This window comes from Suncus etruscus, chromosome 16 (genome assembly GCF_024139225.1).
Source record: "Suncus etruscus isolate mSunEtr1 chromosome 16, mSunEtr1.pri.cur, whole genome shotgun sequence".
In the NCBI taxonomy this organism is placed as follows: Eukaryota; Metazoa; Chordata; class Mammalia; order Eulipotyphla; family Soricidae; genus Suncus; species Suncus etruscus.
The window spans coordinates 56829467-56848475 of record NC_064863.1 but is presented as its reverse complement, the minus strand read 5'-3'; the positions used below and the strand labels follow the sequence as shown (position 1 = coordinate 56848475).

The 19009-nt window shown below is 34.8% G+C and overlaps 1 protein-coding gene across 1 annotated transcript; it reads left to right on the top strand.

Annotated features, from left to right (window-relative positions):
• The first annotated feature begins 756 nt into the window (after nt 1-756).
• GNRHR (gonadotropin releasing hormone receptor) lies at nt 757-17692 on the top strand. Its single transcript, XM_049790024.1, has 3 exons — nt 757-1281; nt 12793-13012; nt 17448-17692. Exons 1-3 carry the CDS (start codon nt 757-759, stop codon nt 17690-17692), a joined length of 990 nt encoding a protein of 329 aa, XP_049645981.1.
• Nucleotides 17693-19009: the final 1317 nt, after the last annotated feature.

The window sequence follows — 19009 nt, the reverse complement described above, 5'->3', positions numbered from 1 at the left end:
CTATCTCTCCAGTGCCTGGGGCAACATTTATATAATATTTTTCTAATACTTAATAATTGTATTCAGTGGTGGTAAGTATAATATTTAGATAAATAGCAAATAAAGTAAAAACTTCTTAAATTAATCGTGGAACTGGCCACTAATAGTAATTCATAAATTTGAGTGCCGCTCAATTTGCATTGGATAAAACAGGTTTGTTGAGTTATTAATCTGGTGTTTTATGAATGATTTTTTTTTTTAGCTGAATGATGATTTTAAATTGAGGTATTTACTTAGTCCCTAAATATTCTGACCGAAAAAGAAAATAAATGAGTTTAAGAAATAAATTAATTTTAAAGAAAAACTGATTTGTAAACAGATCAAAATTTTTTAAATATTTTTTTATTTTTCTTGCATGCTTTATTAAAAGACTCAATTTATTTTAGAAAATTTTCACAGAAAAGTAATGTGAATAATGCCTTTGGTCCTTCTCAGAAAAATATTGTGCAAACCAAACCATCTGGTGAGATACTTCTGTTACATGTGACCCTCAGAATTTGTTTGTCATGATCTCTTTCAGCACTCTGTTAGATTATAAGACCACAAAACAAGTTCACCTTGATCTTTTACATTAAAGTAGCTCAAGGGCAAATTTAACGTAATCCTAAACCTGTGATGTCCCCACCTAAAAGAGGTAGGAATAAAACAGGGCTCCATTACAACAAATTCTCAGAAGAAGCAGAAACACAAATCTTGATGCTGTCTAATTAGGAAACGATGGCAAACGTTGCTTCTCCTGAACAGAATCAAAACCACTGCTCAGAGGAGGCCAATAGCACCATCCCGCTGACTCAAGGCAGCCTCCCCACTCTGACCTTGTCTGGAAAAATTCGAGTCACCGTAACTTTTTTCCTTTTTCTACTCTCTACAATATTTAACGCTTCTTTCTTGTTGAAACTTCAGAAATGGACTCAGAAGAAAGTGAAAGAGAAAAAGCTCTCAAGAATGAAGGTGCTTTTAAAACACCTGACCTTAGCCAACCTGTTTGAGACTTTAATTGTTATGCCACTGGATGGGATGTGGAATATTACAGTACAATGGTATGCTGGAGAACTCCTTTGCAAAGTCCTCAGTTATCTCAAACTTTTTTCTATGTATGTCCCAGCCTTCATGATGGTAGTGATCAGTCTGGACCGCTCCTTGGCCATCACCAAGCCCTTAGCCACGAAAACCAACAGCAAATTTGTACAGTTCATGATAGGCTTGGCCTGGCTTCTCAGTAGTGTCTTTGCTGGACCACAGGTAAACCAGTATTTTATGAATTGATTTTAGAATTTGGAGATAAAGCTATCTAAATTAAATAAAGGGTCTTGTTAAAATCTGTATTATATTTTGAATTTGAGCTTTGAAAGTCACAAAGTAGAGTTTAATTAATCTCTGTTTTGGCTCTGTAACCTGGAACAATATCTTAAGTTTCCTGGGTTTTGGAATTTTTTATTTAAAAAAATGTTTTAATATTTTGCAAGCATAAGTAGATGAAATGATGAAAGAGTTGAAATGGTGAAGATTTGCCTGAGCACATTTTTAAAGATAACTGAACACAAAAAAAATAAGTTCAAAATTATGGCTGAAAGTGTGATTAATATCTGAAACAAATAAACTTATCTGAAGTGAATGATTGAGAAGATTAGAAAAAGTAAATTTGGTAGTTGTACTCTTTCCTTTAGCCTCATAGTATGCTATTTATTTGTCATAAAATACTTTGATTAAACATTTAACTTTTTTTTTTTTTTGGTTTTTGGGGCCACACCCATTTGATGCTCAGGGGTTACTCCTGGCTAAGCACTCAGAAATTGCCCCTGGCTTGGGGGGAACCATATGGGACGCCAGGAGATCCAACCACGGTCCTTCCTCAGCTAGCGCTTGCAAGGTAGACACTTTACCTCTAGCGCCACCTCACCGGCCCATTTAACTGTATTTAATCAAGTAAACACTCTTACATAGTATACACAGATATTTTCAGATTAATAACCATAGTAACTAAAAAGATATCTATGCAAAAAATAGTCTTTAAATATTATAATACCTTAGTTTCTCTCATGCCAAATACATTAACTTTTATACTAAAAATATTATTTTTAATTTTAGATAGTTGTATGAGTGAATGAGAGATACATTCTATTAATTTATATTATAAAAGACATTAAATTGAGAAAATCAGAAATGAATGAGATGTCTATAATCTTGTGAGTCTTGTGCAAACAGTAAAATGAATTCACATCAAAAACATTTTAAAGATATTTACAATGAATTAAATAAAGTAAAAGACAAAAAAGCATTTGCAGATCATCTGACATTAGGTAATTAAGCTGGTGTCCAAAGGAAAGGACAGTAAAAAGAACATTTCAGACAAAACAAAGCATGACAACAAGTCAGGTTTAGGATGCTAGTAACAGAGCAGAGAAAAAATCTTTTATCAATGGGTTTAGACAAGAGACATTTAAAAAGTTTTAAAAAGTAAAACATTGAAAAAGTTGGAGTGTTTCCCTGTTTGTTTAACAAGGAAAAGGATGGCAAACTATATAAAGAGCCAAAAAGATAAGATAGCAAGCGCATAAGGCTGCCTTGCATGCAGTTGGCCAGGGTTCCATCCCCAGCGTCTCATATAATTCCTCAAACCTGCCAGGGGTAATTCCTGGATTCTCCCAGATGTTACAAAGAAAATAATGATCTTTAAATTATTTTCGACCAAAGGGACCACAGTAACACTAGAAATTTAATATAAATGATCATCTCATTCAGTATAAAAGAGAAAATACAAAATAAAATTTAAATTATTTTGGACTTTTATATACTAGCCTAACACAAACATAATTTGACTTTGGACCACAGAAAGCTTTAATTATTTTTTTTTGGTAAAACGAAAATTCTTCTTTCATCAACATGCTAACCTCAGCACTTTCCTGAAGTTTTCTGAAAAACCTCACATATGTAATCTTACTTTATATTTATATTAACTATATGAGGTATTAATTCTGTTATCCCATTTTGCATATTAAAAAAAAAACAGAAAAAAGAAATTTCTAAAGCAATGGGCATTTAAGCCTTTAGGATAATATTTCAAAAATGAAATAGGTATTACAAGAACATTGTTTCTTTCTTTTAGACACCTATAATTGAGTAAAGGTTTTCATGAGATAAACATTTTGTTATGTCCCATTTCATTTTTTAATGTTGATTGCAACTAACAGATGGCCTAACAGATGGGCTTAAAATATTACTCATTTCCCAATGTCACTTGGTCTATTAGACTCAAGTCTTAATTAAATTCATTTTTTCCTTATATCTCTCCTTTCTCACTGAATTAAAAAAAAATGTTCAAGCTCTTGATTAATGATTCATGTATTTGATAGGAAAACAGAAGCTAGAAAGAGTTTTTCATTTCTAGATTAGTACACAAGTTGAGGCTTCTCTCATGCTTCAGCACACTCTATGGAGACACAAAGGTATAGCCTGTCATAGCTAATTTATACTGAAAATAAGCAAGATAATGTTTGATCCTCACTCTTTAGTGCATGCAATTGTAATGTAATTTTCTATTACTTGAGAAATGTAAGAATGGCTATAAAAATAAAGACTAACAAGCTGGTTGTCACAATGCATGCCAGAAAAATTATATTTTACAGAACTTATGACATTTTACTAGTATGCACAATGACAAAATTTCAAATTGACTACCTTGGTTTTCTATCATCCTAATTATTAGCCTCTGATACTAAACTATTTGTTGGCTTGATATGCTTATCAGAAATTCAGCAAAGTACATAACTTTTAAACATTTTGCTAATAATGAAATTATCAAAAAAAATTTTAAACATCATAGTATGGAACCAGTAAAAGTAGAAACACTAGAAAATAGGAATAAGGGAAGTTCAATTTTCTATGGCATTCACTAATACCAGCCATCATTTCAGAACCTAAGATCTTCCTGAAATAAAAATATAGAGGCAATGAGATAGGAGAAGTAGCATGCGTGTTAAATTGTTTAGTCAGGGGCCCGGAGAGATAGCACAGCAGCGTTTTGCCTTGCAAGCGGCCGATCCAGACCAAAGGTGATTGGTTCGAATCTCGGTGTCCCCACATGGTCCTCCGTGCCTGTCAGGAGCTATTTCTGAGCAAATTGTTTAGTTAGTTTCAAGTATCAGTGCTGTCTCCTATCACTCTGTGATTCTGAATAAATTATTTAATTCAATCTAAAAGGATCATTTCAAATGATAACTTATAAAGAATAAAAAACTTGGATTTAAACATCAGTTAATTTTTTTCTTTTTCTCTTCCTATTTTCATTCATGCCTCATAATATTTCTTTTTTAAGTTAGGAGAGAAAATATAATTAAAATGAATAGCACTTTTATAAAAAATGATCAAAGTTTAGCATTTTAAATTTGTCCAAATAAAACCATTTTGCATTCATTTTTTTACTGGTAAATAAATAGGGAGTACCTATCCTCTATTAATTCTACTCACCCTGAGAGTTACAAATGCCAGAGAACCATAATTTAACTCTAAGAAGCAAATCACTTCTTAAAGTAAAATTAAAAAGGAAGGAGGGAGTAAAGGAAGAAAGGAAGAAGGGAGAAAAGAAGAAAAGGAGTAAGAGTGGGAGGGAAAGAATAAAAAGAAGTAAAAGAAAAGTACAACAAATCCTGAGTGTAGATGTGATTTTTATCTAATTGCAATTAGACTTGAAATGCATGTTGACAAGAAGGCATTTTTTAATTAGGTGTGCCCATATGTAGTTAAAAAAAACCATGTGATATCCATAACAGCAGTGATCCAAAACCGCAAGAATTTCATGGTATCAGATTACTTGCAATGAGTTCATGTTACAGATTTATCTGTGTTAATTTTGAACTCTGCATTGACAGCCTTAAAACTGTATGGTTAACCCAAGCCTTCAGGCAAAATATATGAGACATCCTTCAGTCTTTGGTGTAAAGATGTGTGGTCTAAAGATGTGTGGAGGCTTGTCCTAACACAGAGAATTTTGAAGGACTTCAAATACCTGACAAGCAGCTTAAATTGAGTAAGTACTCATCACATATGCACAAAATGCCAAGAGCAATACAGGAACATAGTAATAACAGAAATGAAAACAATAATGATGTTCATAATCATAATACATATTAATTATTGAAGACTTAAGCATATGTCAGACCTATGCAAAATGCTTTTCTGTGTATTATTTTATAAAGGTCTCCCAACAACCCTATAAACTATATGTTTACTATTTTACTTTATTCAGAAAGAGACTATGATTATGAATTCTATTAATAGTCTGGGAGAGATAGTACAAAAGGTAAAGATACTACAAAAGGTAAATAGCCTCACCTTTGGCTGACCTGGGTTCAGTCCCCAACACCAAATTTGGTCCCCAAACCCTGTTTGGTGTGATCGCTGTAAACCATAAGCACAGTTGGGTGTAACCCCAGAAACAAACAAAAAAATGTTACTAATATGAACAAGATTATGATATTAGACATAGAGATGCCATTACATCATTAACTCCATACCTGGAAATTTGGAGGTGTACATAGTGGTATTGAGGCTATACCTGGTGATGTTTGGAAAGTATTCTTGGCTCTATGCTCAGGGGTAACTCCTAGCAGTGCTCAAAATTTTATGTTTAGTTCCAGGGGTTGAACTGGGGCTGGCCACATTCAAGACAATAACCTTCACCCTCATAGTATCTCTCTGACGATCACACCAAGAACTTTAACTACTACACATTACAATTGATATTGTCTCTTTTTTTCTTGGGTGGTTGGAGATAGAAAATCTTAAGTTTAGATCAAATGGTTAACATAAAGCAAGAAAATTATGGCATAAATTTTGTAAATATATATGGATACATATCTAAAAGTTTTGTACCTCAATTTTATTATATGGTTATAATATAATAATCATTATAATTTATTGTAATAATGGTGATAACTAATAATAGGTAGTTTGCAATATTAATTTTTTGCCCATAATGAAGCTCCTCAAGATAGATACTATCAATATCTCTCTATTTTATAAATAAAGAAACCAGGGCTGTGCATAGTGGTAGGGCATTTGCCTTGCACATGGCCAACCTAAGAATAATGAAGGTTCAAATCCCAGCATCCCATATGGTCCCCTGAGCCTGCCAGGAAGATTTCTGAGCACAGATCCAGGAGTAATCCCTGGCCCAAAAAATAAAGAAATAAAAGAGAAACTGAAGCACATCATCTAATTAACTTTGATGAAGAACAGGTTATGCTGGAATTGAAGTGGTAGGATTAAATTGAAGGATTAAACAATCTCTGAAAGGTCTTAAATGATCTTTATGTTGTTCAAAGTAGATTATTAAAATGGTCTCTTGTTATTTTGTTATTTATTTATTTATTTATCCCCTTAGATCTGTTAGCATTTATTTTTTTAATTTGACACCATGTGTACATATATGTAAATGTATTTATAGTAGTTATAGCCATTTGGTAAATGACTCCATGATTATATAGTGGTATTCTTTCTGAACAAAGCATAAATGAATAAAATAGATCGTAAGAAATAATAAAATAATCTAAAGTAAGGTGGTTAATTTCTGCTAAAGAAGAAAAACAGATTGTGAATGGCAAAATAAAACAAATACAAATGAGAAACAGGACAAGGAATGAGATAGGAGAATCATAAAGGAATTAAATAAATATAATTCAAGGACAAAACATTAAGTAAACTAGAAATTTCAATTTATCAGTCAAATGAACATATATATTTAGAAATAGAGAGCTCTAGTCCCATCTACAAAAGACTTGAAAGTGTCATGACTTTACTTTTGGAAACAGGTGCTATTTTATCCTAGTTTGATGTCACCTTTATTGAAAGTTTTATATTATAACTGAAAAACAGGAAATATTAAAGTGACAATGTGGTCCAGTGCAGAGCAGAAAGCCAAACTCAGGTCCTTAGTTCCAAATTAATTGGGAAGACAGAAAAGTAGCTAGAGATGATTTTTTTATTTTTATTTTTTTTTTGGTTTTTGGGCCACACCCGATAACGCTCAGGGGTTACTCCTGGCTATGCGCTCAGAAGTCACTCCTGGCTTGGGGGACCATATGGGACGCCAGGGGATCGAACCGCGGTCCGTCTAAGGCTAGCGCAGGCAAGGCAGGCACCTTACCTCTAGCACCACCGCCCGGCCCTAGAGATGATTTTAAAGAAATTTTAAGGAAATACATGACTCCCTGTTTATGGGCAACACTAATATTTCAAAAGACTCAATTCGTATTTAGAGTCAAATGCAAAATTAAAATTTAAACTGTGTCTCAAAGAAGTACAGAAACCTAAAAGATTGACTTTGGAATGTAGAAAAGGTAGTTCAGATAAGGATCTGGGTGAACTGGATCAAAGAAAGCAAATTTCTGTATTTAATACTTGTGCGCCCTCTAGTGGACTTATTTTTAAAAATTACCGTATTTTAGCCTTTGCTAAAAAAAGAGGCCTAATAAAACGAATGTTTTAAATATTTTATTTAGTTTCCATGTCCATTCATAGACACAGAATAGTCTCACTCACTTATGTGTTTCTAAAAAACAAACAAACAAAAGATGGGCTGGAGCGGTGGCGCAAGCGGTAAGGCTTGCCCCCGCTAGCCTAGGACAGACCACGGTTCGATCCCCTGGTGTCCCATATGATCCCCCAAGCTAGGGGTGATTTCTGATCGCATAGCCAGGAGGAACCCCTGAGTGTCACCGAGTGTGCCCCCCCAAGACAATATTGTAATAATGCCCATAAATGAGGGCCAGTTAGAGAAATAACTATACTAACAACTACCATGACAATGTTAATGAGTTAAAGAAGTAGAATGCCTGTCTCTAATACAGGCAGGGGATGTGGGAGGAGGGAGATGGGGGGGGGGGGGCATTGGTTGTGGGAATGTTGCACTGATGAAGAAGATTGTTCTTTTTATGACTGAAACCCAACTACAATCATGTTTGTAATCAAGGTGTTTATTATTTTTTAAAATATTTTTTAAAAAACATTACTCTGGAGCCAGAGGTATAGTACAGTGGGTAGTGCCTTACACACAGCCAGCCCAGGTTCTATCCTGGTATTCCATATGATCCTCTTAGCCTGCCAGGAGTAATTTTGAAGCACAGAGCCAGAAGTAACCGAGTGCCATTGGGTGTCCTCCAACAAAAACAAAACAAAACAAAAAGACATTACTCTGTAGTGCAATAAAAGTGATGCGGAATATTCCTTTAAAAAAGTTTTATCTAGTTCTTTAAATATACTAATATGACTAAGTTCTATAGAATATTTAATTATTTTAATTAAATGTTATTGTTCACTTCATTTATATATTTGACTCTACAAGGAGTCTTTCATAGACATATTTCACTCCCACTCCATAATTCCAAACAGAAAAAACAATTCCAGTCATATAAAGTAAATTTAAATGTTTTAATTTTAAAGATAACATATGTTATATATAATAATTCATTTATTTAAAATTCACTGGTAAATTAATGCATTATGAATTTATTTGCTATCATTTTAAGTACTTGGCATAAAAGACTGGCTACAACTCAATGTGACCACACCATGTCAATCTCCTGAGTTCAATATTTCTCTACTGTTGACCATTGGACATCTTCTAGCCTACCACACTCTCACCCCTGGGTTTGTTCTCATTGTTTTATTGATTTTTTTCTATCCCCTTATTTTGATTCCTATATCCCACATATGACTAAGATCATCCAGTAGTTATCTTAATCCTGCTAACTTAGTTTGTTGGCATGATCTTTCTAGATCTATTTATATTGTTGTAAATGTCAGGATTTCACCCACTTCTTTTGTTGTTGTTGTTTTGTTTTGGTTTTGGTTTGGTTTTGGGTCTCACCCAGCAGTGCTCAGGGGTCACTCCTGGCTCGACCGTCAGAAATTGATCCTGGCATGCACAGGGGACCAAATGGGATGCCGGGATTCGACCACCACCGTCCTTCAGCATGAAAGGCAAATGCCTTACCTCCATGCTATCTCTCCAGCCCCAATTTCACTGTTTCTTATACCTGAGTAGTGTTCCATTGTTTCTTTTTTTGATATACTATATTATTTTATTTTCCAATATTTAAAAACATGCATAATAATGTTCACATAATAGACACTTAACATTTGTTAAAAAACAATAAAATAAAAAAGTGAATGGTCAAGGGCATAAAATAATACTTTGCCATTGGACACAGAAAGTAATTGAAGAAAGCACTGAATGTTTATTGTTCCAAGTAAATTCCAAGAGTGTATAATTCGCTTTTTTGAAAAATTTCTTGTGTATTCTCATAGGGATTGCATTAAGTCTATATAATGCTTTGGGAGATATTGCCATTAATGATGTTAGTATTCTGATCCATGAACATGGTGTATGTCTCCATTTCCTTGCATCCTCTTATTTCTTGAAGCAGTGCTTTGTAGTTTACCTTCATCTCTTTATTTAAGTTCACTCTGATGCCATTGATTTTTCTGGGGACACAATTATGAATGGGATTTTTTAATGTCTCTTTCTTCTCATTCATTATTTGTACACAGAAAAGCTATTATTTTTGTGTATTAATTTTGTAGCCTGCCACTTTATTATACTGATCTAGAAGCTTTCTAGAAACTTTTCAATAGTTTTTAGGACTTTTTAAATATAGTATCATGTCATCTACAAACATTGTGCGTTTGAACCCAGGATCAATCCCTAGCATCCCATATAATCCTCTACACCCACCATGAGTAATTTTGAGCACAAATCCAGGAGTAACCCCTGAGCACAACTGGGTGTGGCCAAAAGAAAGGAAAATAAAGAATACACTAGTGAATCCATCTGGGCTTGGACTTTTGTTTTGGGAAAGATTTTTTTTTCCATTTCAGTTTCTATAATAGTGATATGTCTGTTCAGATATTTCAGATCATCTTTGTTCAAATTTGGGAGATTGTGGAAATCCAAGAATTTATTCATTTCTTATAGGTTCTCATGTCTTGTGACATAAAGATTCTCAGAGTAATCTCTGACTACTGTTTGAATATATGTAATATCTGGAGTGACTTCTCCCTTTTCATTTCTGATTCTTTTTTTTAAGTTTACACTTTTTCTTTGTTAGTCTTACTAATAATTGATCAATCTAGTTTATTTTTTCAAAGAACCAACTCTTGTTTTTATTGAACTTTTTGGTTTTATGTACTTAATTATGTAGACCCTTTCTTCCTTCTTCTTTCTTTGCATCTTTGATCTCATAATAAAATAAATAAAATAAAATAAAAATTAAAAAAAAATTGTGGGTTGGCAGTTTAATAAAGTTACGTCATGGGGCTGGGCCATTTCTGGACTGTTGGAGGGATCCCGTAGAAAGAGGAATTTGCCCCTACCTGTTCTGAGAATTCTACAGAGCTATCAGCTGGGACCACACTAGCTGGAAAGTATTAGCCATTTTGTTTTTGGACTTTGATGTAAAAGCTGGGTATGCTTTCTACAGGGAAGATGGTGGTGTATGCAGTGAGTGGTTGTTGAGTTTTTTTAGTGAATGTGAGGGACACTCTGCCCAACCCTATTTCAATCCAATAATCAGAATATTTAGTTGCTCATATTATTTGAGTTCAATTGTGGATCTGGATTATTTCTGTTGGAGGATGTAGGCTGTGGCTCTGAGCTGCTGAGGTTCATGCAAAAATGAGAATTTGACTTCACTAATGCAATTCTTAAGTGGCATTGTTTTCTTAAATTATTTCTCTTCTACATAATGTTTACTTTTCAACAAACTTCTTTCAATTTAATCTCTGAATTACAGAGCTCTTCACAATCGGGTTTTTGGCACATAATGTTGCAACACTAATTCCTTCAACAATGTCCACTTCCCTACACCAATGCCAAGTTTCTCCCCACCTCCAAGTTTGCCTTTGTAACAGGAACTTTTTTTCTGTTTTAGGTACTGTGGCTTACAGTACTGTGATTGGGTTGGGTCTCATGAAATGAAATAATTTTAAATATTAATTTTGTAGCCTCCTACTGTGAGGTTACCCCTCCCTCAATGCCCTATGTTAATATCCCCTGTGTGGTCAGACCCACCCACGCCAGGGAGGGGTCTGCAGTTTGAAATAAAGAATAAATGGTGTTGCCTGGGGGAAGGGAGAAAGAAAAGCAAGGAAGTAAGGAGAGCAGCTAAAAAAGGGAGACAGAGATAGAGAGAGACAAAGTAGCAGAGAAGTGGCTGCTTGGAAAAAAGCTTAGCATAGAAGACATGTGAAGAAATGCACATGGCGATTAGCGCCGTGAAATAAAATTGGCTGACTCCTATGAAACATAAACTGACTGCTGTAGAGCATTTCTCCGCCATTACCCTGCAATCTTCAGCCAAAGGGGCTACAGATCCTTGCTGAGTAAGGCCTCACTCATACTCGTGGACATAGGCTTTATATTTTATATTAAATCAACATCCTACTATTGAGTTGCTGTTTCTAATATTTTCTTGTAGACTTCTTATAAATTGTATGCAATTATTGTGTCATCTGCAAATAGGGATAGTTTTACTTCTTTTTTCATTTGAATGTCCTTCATTTCTTTTTATTGTCAAATTGCTATAGCTGGGATTTCCAGTCTGATATTTGTTGAATAATATTGATGAGAGAATACATCCTTACCTTGTGCCAAGTTATAAAGGAAGTTTTTCACCTTTCTGCATTGAATACCTTAGCCCATGGTGTGACATACGACCTTAGGGATATTCTCTTGTCATGAGTAAGTTTGATTATCTCTTCTTGTGCTTACTCAACACTAAACTAAAACTTGTCAGATCTTTTCAGGACTTTCATGGGGCTTTCTATTTACATATATACTCTAAATGTTTTTAAGAATACATTGTAAATTTCAGATAAAGGAACATTGCCATAGAGAAAATAATGAGCAATATTAGTTGGAAAAGCTTAAGCATTGATGCATTTGAAGTTAATATATGAACAAAGTGATCAGGAAACTGTATAACAGAATGCATGGCTAACATACACCAATACTGTAGGTCCAGTTACCAATACAACACAGTCCTGGAGCATTGCTAATTGAAGCCCTGGAGGCCATCACTCTGCAGAGTTGGCTGGAGGATACCAGAGCAACACCACATCCTCCATGCCCAGCACTAAACTACTATCAGTCCAGTTGACCAAGCATCTCTCATAGGTTGCCTAGTGCACATCAGCATGCTTTGAAAACCTTCAAAATAAAGTAAAATAAAATATGAATAAAGATTAAATCTTTGATGTTTGATCTGCAAAGCTGAAACAATTTCCAAAAAACTGAAAATTTTATAGATTCATTCACATTTACCAATTTATAAATATTTATATATATATATATATAGATATAGATATAGATATATTTGTTGTTATTTTGGTAGTTTTTGGTGTGGAGAGACATCCAGAATTGCTCAGAACTTACTCCTGGCTCTGCACTCAAGTATCACTCCTGACAACAGTTGGGGGATCATATCTGATACTGGATCAAATCTGGGTTTGCTGCATGCAAGGCATATGTCCTAACTAACAATATGTATATATTGCTCTGGCCCTGCCGAATATCAATTTTAAGTTATATGACTTATAACTGCCCATAAAAAATGCTAAAAGAATACTAATAAAAGGCTTGGCAACTATTCTGGACAATAATTTAAATAAAGGGCACAAAATGTAGAAAAGAAAACATACAAATACTGGTTTTAAATGTGTAACAATAACTTTTTAATTTTTTATTTTCCCAAACAGCTTTACATCTTTCGGATGATTCATTTAGCAGATAACTCTGGACTAACAGATGGTTTTTCTCAATGTGTAACACACTGCAGTTTCCCACAATGGTGGCATCAAGCCTTTTATAACTTATTTACCTTCAGCTGCCTCTTCATCATCCCTCTTCTCATCATGGTGATCTGTAATGCAAAAATCATCTTTACCCTGACACAGGTTCTTCATCAGGATCCCCACAGTATGTATTTCTTAGATTCAGTATTAGTTTTTTAAGTTAATGGTTTTGAAACATTAAAATTCAAAGCAACAATGTTTACCTTGTGCCAGATATTAATATTAATATTAATTTAAGAAGGTAGATAACATATGAAGTTTTTACCAATCAAAATCACCCTAATAGGTAGTATTGTATTATTTATTAGTACTTTGTGAATTTACAAATTTTACAAATTTAAAAATTAATTAATTTTAGAAATAAGTTGTCTTCTAAATTTGTGCTATGGAATCAAAGCATAATCCCAATGGTAGCAATAGCAAATTGTACCTGTTGGAATATCATCAAATACCTGATTTCTAGAATATAGTAAAATGCAAGTCATTTATGAGTAACCAAGAATCTGGTTAAATTTAAGCTTTTCCATTTATATTCAAAAATTCCTATATTTACATAACAAAATGATCAACAATTATATGTGTATATGTATCTTTTTTTTTCATATTTTTTTAATTTTAATTATGACAACAAAGATGTAAAGAAGAGGACAGGGTAAAGTTACAGTGGAAGCCCAATCACCCATAAACAGCATTCTTGGTAGTCCCATCGATGATGTCCCAGCCTTGAACTTTCAGCCAAAGAGCATTTAGAAAAACAAAACTGAACCCATGTACAGTACAATTACTTGTCCCTCAGATCCCCAGTTGTAGTACATACTATTTCTTAGCAGCACACAATATAATCTATAGACATTATACTTATGTAGCTCCTTAAACATTGAGGGCAAAGTACATTTCTCTAGTTCCATGTACATACTACCTAGTTTAAGTTAACCTCAAAAGTTTTAGTGGCTTGTTTTTCTTAAGGGTTGGAGTCAAGGGAACATAGTAAAAAATGGTATTCAAGTGGCATTTGTTTGCATAGGCCCACCAAAACATAAGGGACATGGAAAGACAAATTATGGTCTAAATACAAGGAGACCCTAACCCTGAAGTTTCCTGGCACAGGATTGACTCTAGGCTCCAGGCAAATTAGTTTGTTCAATTCAAGTCATCCTCTGTAGTGGCAATACACCTCCATTCCTCACATAGTCTCTGTTGTTGGTATCATGCTTCTGTATTAAAGATCCTGGAGTCTGCATGTCCCATATTGCAGTCAGGATGGTGCATAGCATCCTCTCGTTTCACCTCCCACTCAAGGGGCACTAGAGAGAACCATGTCCTGTAGAGCAGGTCATTGTTGCTATCAAGTCTTCTCGGTGGAAACCGAAGTCTCTTTATAAGAGGTCGATGTCAGACCCTTGGTAGTGTCTTTCCTGGTAGAGGACTGCTTCCCGCTGTTGTTCTAAAAGACCTTGGATGTTTCGTAGATAGCTTGCCTGGTTCCGGCGTGTATGGAGGATGCCCATTCTTCTGAAGCCTGTGCCAGTTCATTATATCAATGTTCAGGGTGTAAGGTACATTGTACTGAGATTTATTAGATAAGAACTTATCTGTATGTATTTTTTTTTCCCATTTTAATGTGTCTATGCAAACAAGGATCAATGCCATGGGGCATTATTGGTGCATCTAAAGGCAATAGGGACAAGACCAGAAATTTCCATGACATAGTTCAATCATAGGCATCAAACTGAGGGACAGTTCCACCAACAATCCTTACTTAACAGCTTACAAAGAAAAGATAAGATGAAAAGTGAATAGAAACATCATGGTAGAAGAATATATACAGAGTTACATCAGTTAAAGAAAATACCCATAAAATATTCAAAAGATATGTGTTCAATTTGTGTCCTTCTAAATAGTTCTGGGATTTGTTAGATATACTGTATGTCTTAGATTAGAGATAAGAACTATGTGTTACTGAAGTTAAAGAAGGGTAAATCGGGGGTACTGAAGGTTGGAAGGAGCAAATGTTTGCAAAATGTAGAAGGTTTGCAAAATGTAGACTGGTATGAGATTACCAGTGACAAACTGATATAGCTGAGCCCCTCTCTGCCACCCACCAGATCCAGCTCCACCCCCTAAGCCCAACCCTAGGCCAGTGTCCGGGTCCGGCCTGGGGGTGGGGAAAAACCCAGAGTGCCCCGTCAGCTCCTCCCAGAAACCCACCTGGAGATCCGGAGGAATGGGGGAGAGGGAGGTCGTGTGACCCAATTGCGGACCCCCCTGACCCTGGGCTGGACTTAAAGGCCGCTGGCCCATGAGGGGTCTGCCAGCTGGCCGTCCACGCCGGCTAAAATCTTCGTGTATATGTATCTTAAAGTAAGGCTTAAAGTTATGACTGCCTAAGAGATTGCATTAGTAAATATGGGCCTATGAAAACTTTGACAACAATAATGTTTCTGAATGGGCAACAATTAAAAATTGATTCAAAATCTGCTGCCTTAGGGCAGAGTAATAAGCACAGCAGGTAGCTGTGATCCATTGGGATTTTATCTCCTGAATTCCATAGGGTCTCCAGAACCTGACAGGAGTGAATTCTGAGCAGGGAGCTAGAAACAATCTCAGAGAAGCACCGGGTGTGGCCCAAAAACAGACAAACAAAAATCTGCTGCCTAATAAAAAGTATTTGGGCAACACTTCTTTATCTTGCATTTCTGGGTATTTCAGGGTCACAAGTGGAAAATGTTCAAGAATTTATTTTTTGTTGTTGTTTTGGGGTTTGTTTGGTTTTTTGTTTTGTTTTGTTTTGTTTTTTGGCTACACCCAAAAGCATTTAGGGGTTATTCCTAGCTCTGTCCTCAGAAATTACTCCTGGCTCAGGGGACCAAATGGGATGCTGGGAATCAAACCTGGGTAAGTGTACTCTACCTGCTGTTATTACTCCATTCTTACATGTTCAAGAATTTAATTACATTTAAGACCTTATTGAGTCAACACATACATGTTTAGTGTATGAAATAATCTTTACTAAATAATTGACTCATCTGAAACATCACAAATCTGATTGTGCCTGTTTAACTTTAATAATCAGATGAAAATACTGAATTTATTTTAAAAATCATGAATATATTGGCATAACATACAAAAGTCAGGTTATCAACAGCAAAGCCCATAAATTATAGTTGGTACAACTTAATAAAAAGATTTCTCACTTTGGGCCAGAGAGATAGCATGGAAGTAGGGCATTTGCCTTGCATGCAGAAGGACAGTGGTTCAAATTCTGGCATCCCATATGGTACCCCAAGCCTGCCAAGAGCAATTTCTGAGCATAGAGCCAGGAGTAACCCCTGAGCACTGCCAGGTGTGACCCAACCCCCCCCCAAAAAAAAGATATCTCATTTATTATGCAGAGTTACTTTCAGCCCATAGCTCTCAATAAAATAAAATTCTTTTGTTGTTGTTTCATGGTTTTGTTTTGTTTTGGGCCACACCCAACTATCTTCAGGTATTTCTCCAAAATCTGTACTTTGGAATTATCTGGCATACTCTGGGAACCATATGGGATGCTAGGTATTGAACCCAGGTAGGCCACATGCAAGGCAAGTGACATACCTACTGTACTATCACTCAGACCCAAAAAAATAAAAAAATTTTGAGACTATTTTGTATTCCAAAATAGCACTTCTAGTGCATTAAATATTTTGAGTTTATTAAAAACTGGAGAGTTCTTTTCCTAAATTTAGTGAGCAACCTGTTCAATTATATTTAATTTAATGGGGTCTTAATTATATGAGTCTTGATATAAAAAATGAAGATGTTTTCAATAAAACAAAAGAAGCAAATAGTTGAGAGTGATCTTTTGGGGCAATATTCTTATTTAACTTCATTTTCTCATTCACTTTATTGTCAGTATATTCAGATAGGAAAGAAGTTGTGTTTAAAGTCAGACTTCATCTTAGTATACCTTCAATCTATTCTCTTAAATGTATATTTTGTGTTTTAATAGTCCATTTCAAAATTCCAGAGACTTAATTTTTTATAATATCTTTATTTAAGCACTATGGTTACAAACATATTTGTAGTTGGATTTCAGTCATAAAAAATATATACCCTTCACCAATGCAACCTTCCTGCCACCAATGCCCCAGATACTTAATTTTAATAGCATTATTTTCTTTAATATTTTCTTATATGACATAGTAAAACTTAGAATATAAACATGTTTTTCCATTAATTATCATTATTAGTGCTGGTAAGATATATTAAAAATCTGGAGATCAGACCTTGCGTGTACAAGATTAATTCTTGGAAATAGGTGGCCCAGTGAAACCTCAGAGTATATTCCTGTTGGCTGACCAGGGCCTACATTAATGAGCAGAGCACTAAACTATCAGACCCAGAAGATAGGGCCAAGTATGATAGGATGTGATCCCAGATCAACCCTGCTTAGAAAGCTCCCCCCAAAAGTAGAATTTGTTCTTTCTATATTAATCTATTTAATTTTCTGATTCTCTTCCTTTTAACTCATTTTCATTATAGTCAAATCAGTGTTTTAACACCTACTCTTTCTCTAATAGAACTATACCTGAACCAATCCAAGAACAACATACCAAGAGCTCGACTGAGGACCTTGAAGATGACAGTTGCATTTGCCACTTCCTTCACTGTCTGCTGGACTCCTTACTATGTCCTAGGAATTTGGTATTGGTTTGATCCTGAAATGGTAAACAAAGTGTCAGACCCAGTAAATCACTTCTTCTTTCTCTTTGCTTTTTTAAATCCATGCTTTGATCCACTTATATATGGTTATTTCTCTCTGTAATTGATAGAATACATAGGAAATTACATAAGGAATTTCCCTGTTGGAAATGATAAACAAAATTTGCTGCACAGTTACATTTACAAGTAAAGTTTAATTTTAATCTTCTTTCTTTTGCAATTTTATTTAATTTTAATTTTATTTTATGGAAACCATTGTATTTTACAAAATCCTTCATAGTTGAGTTGAGTTTTAGACATACAATGAATAAGAGTCAATCCCACCACCAGTTCCCACCTCCTTCCACCAAGGCTCCCTGACCGCATCCTATACCAAACCCTTGCCTCCAGCCTGCCAGTAAACAGGTCCATTTTAAATTTTGATTGTTAAAGTTTGGGTCAAGAGGTCTCAGGTACATTGATGGTGTTAAAAAAAAAAAAGGATAAAACTAATGTTACCTTCTTTAAATATCATTTGCCTCTAGAGACTCAATTATAAGAGGAAAGGAACCAGGAAAAAATAATAAAACATTTCCCCTTATTCTTATGAATTAATTTTACCTTTCTGATTCATATTATATGGGCTTCTAATTACTTTCTCCTTATATAAATGTACAAACATTTAAACAGACTTTGGGGGGCCAAAGAGATAGAACAGCAGTAGAGAGTTTGCCTTGCATGTGGCGGCTGACCCAGGAAGGACCCAGGTTTGATTCCCAGCATCCCATATGGTCCCCCTATCCTACCAGGAGCGATTTCTGAGTGCAGAGCCAGGAGTAACTCCTGAGCACCACCGGGTATGGCCCCTAAATCCCCCAAAATAATAAAATAATTAAAATATAAAAATAAATATATAAATAAAAAGACTTTGGTCTGATACAGAGAAGCCTCAAAGAGCAAGGCTAAGAAACCTTAGTAATATAACCTTTACCTCAAATGCTTTAGAGTTTCATTTTATTTTGTATTTTTGAAAAGGGCTTATCAGCAATTATTATTTTGGGCTACATAATACACAGATTAAACATACAGTATTTTCCTATGTCTATAAAATTTGTTCTTTTCTTTATGGTTAAAAGAATCAATGAATTCATTTTTTCCTTTGCCTTCAAAGCACTGATAATTAGAGTATTTAGCAACTTACCCATCATCCACTGTACCAGCTTTCCAAGACTAATAGTGTTCCTCATCTTATAATTTACTTGTTACAGATTATGAAATGCCTCTATATAAGAGGAGTTGTAAAAGGGTTAGAAAATTTCTCTATATTATACAATTTATAAAATTTGTAGCAATTAACTGTAGTAATGGTATAAACAGTAATTCTGAAAACCAGAGAGGACATAGTTTTTTCCTAAGGAAAATAAGCATTCTGTAAACGTAC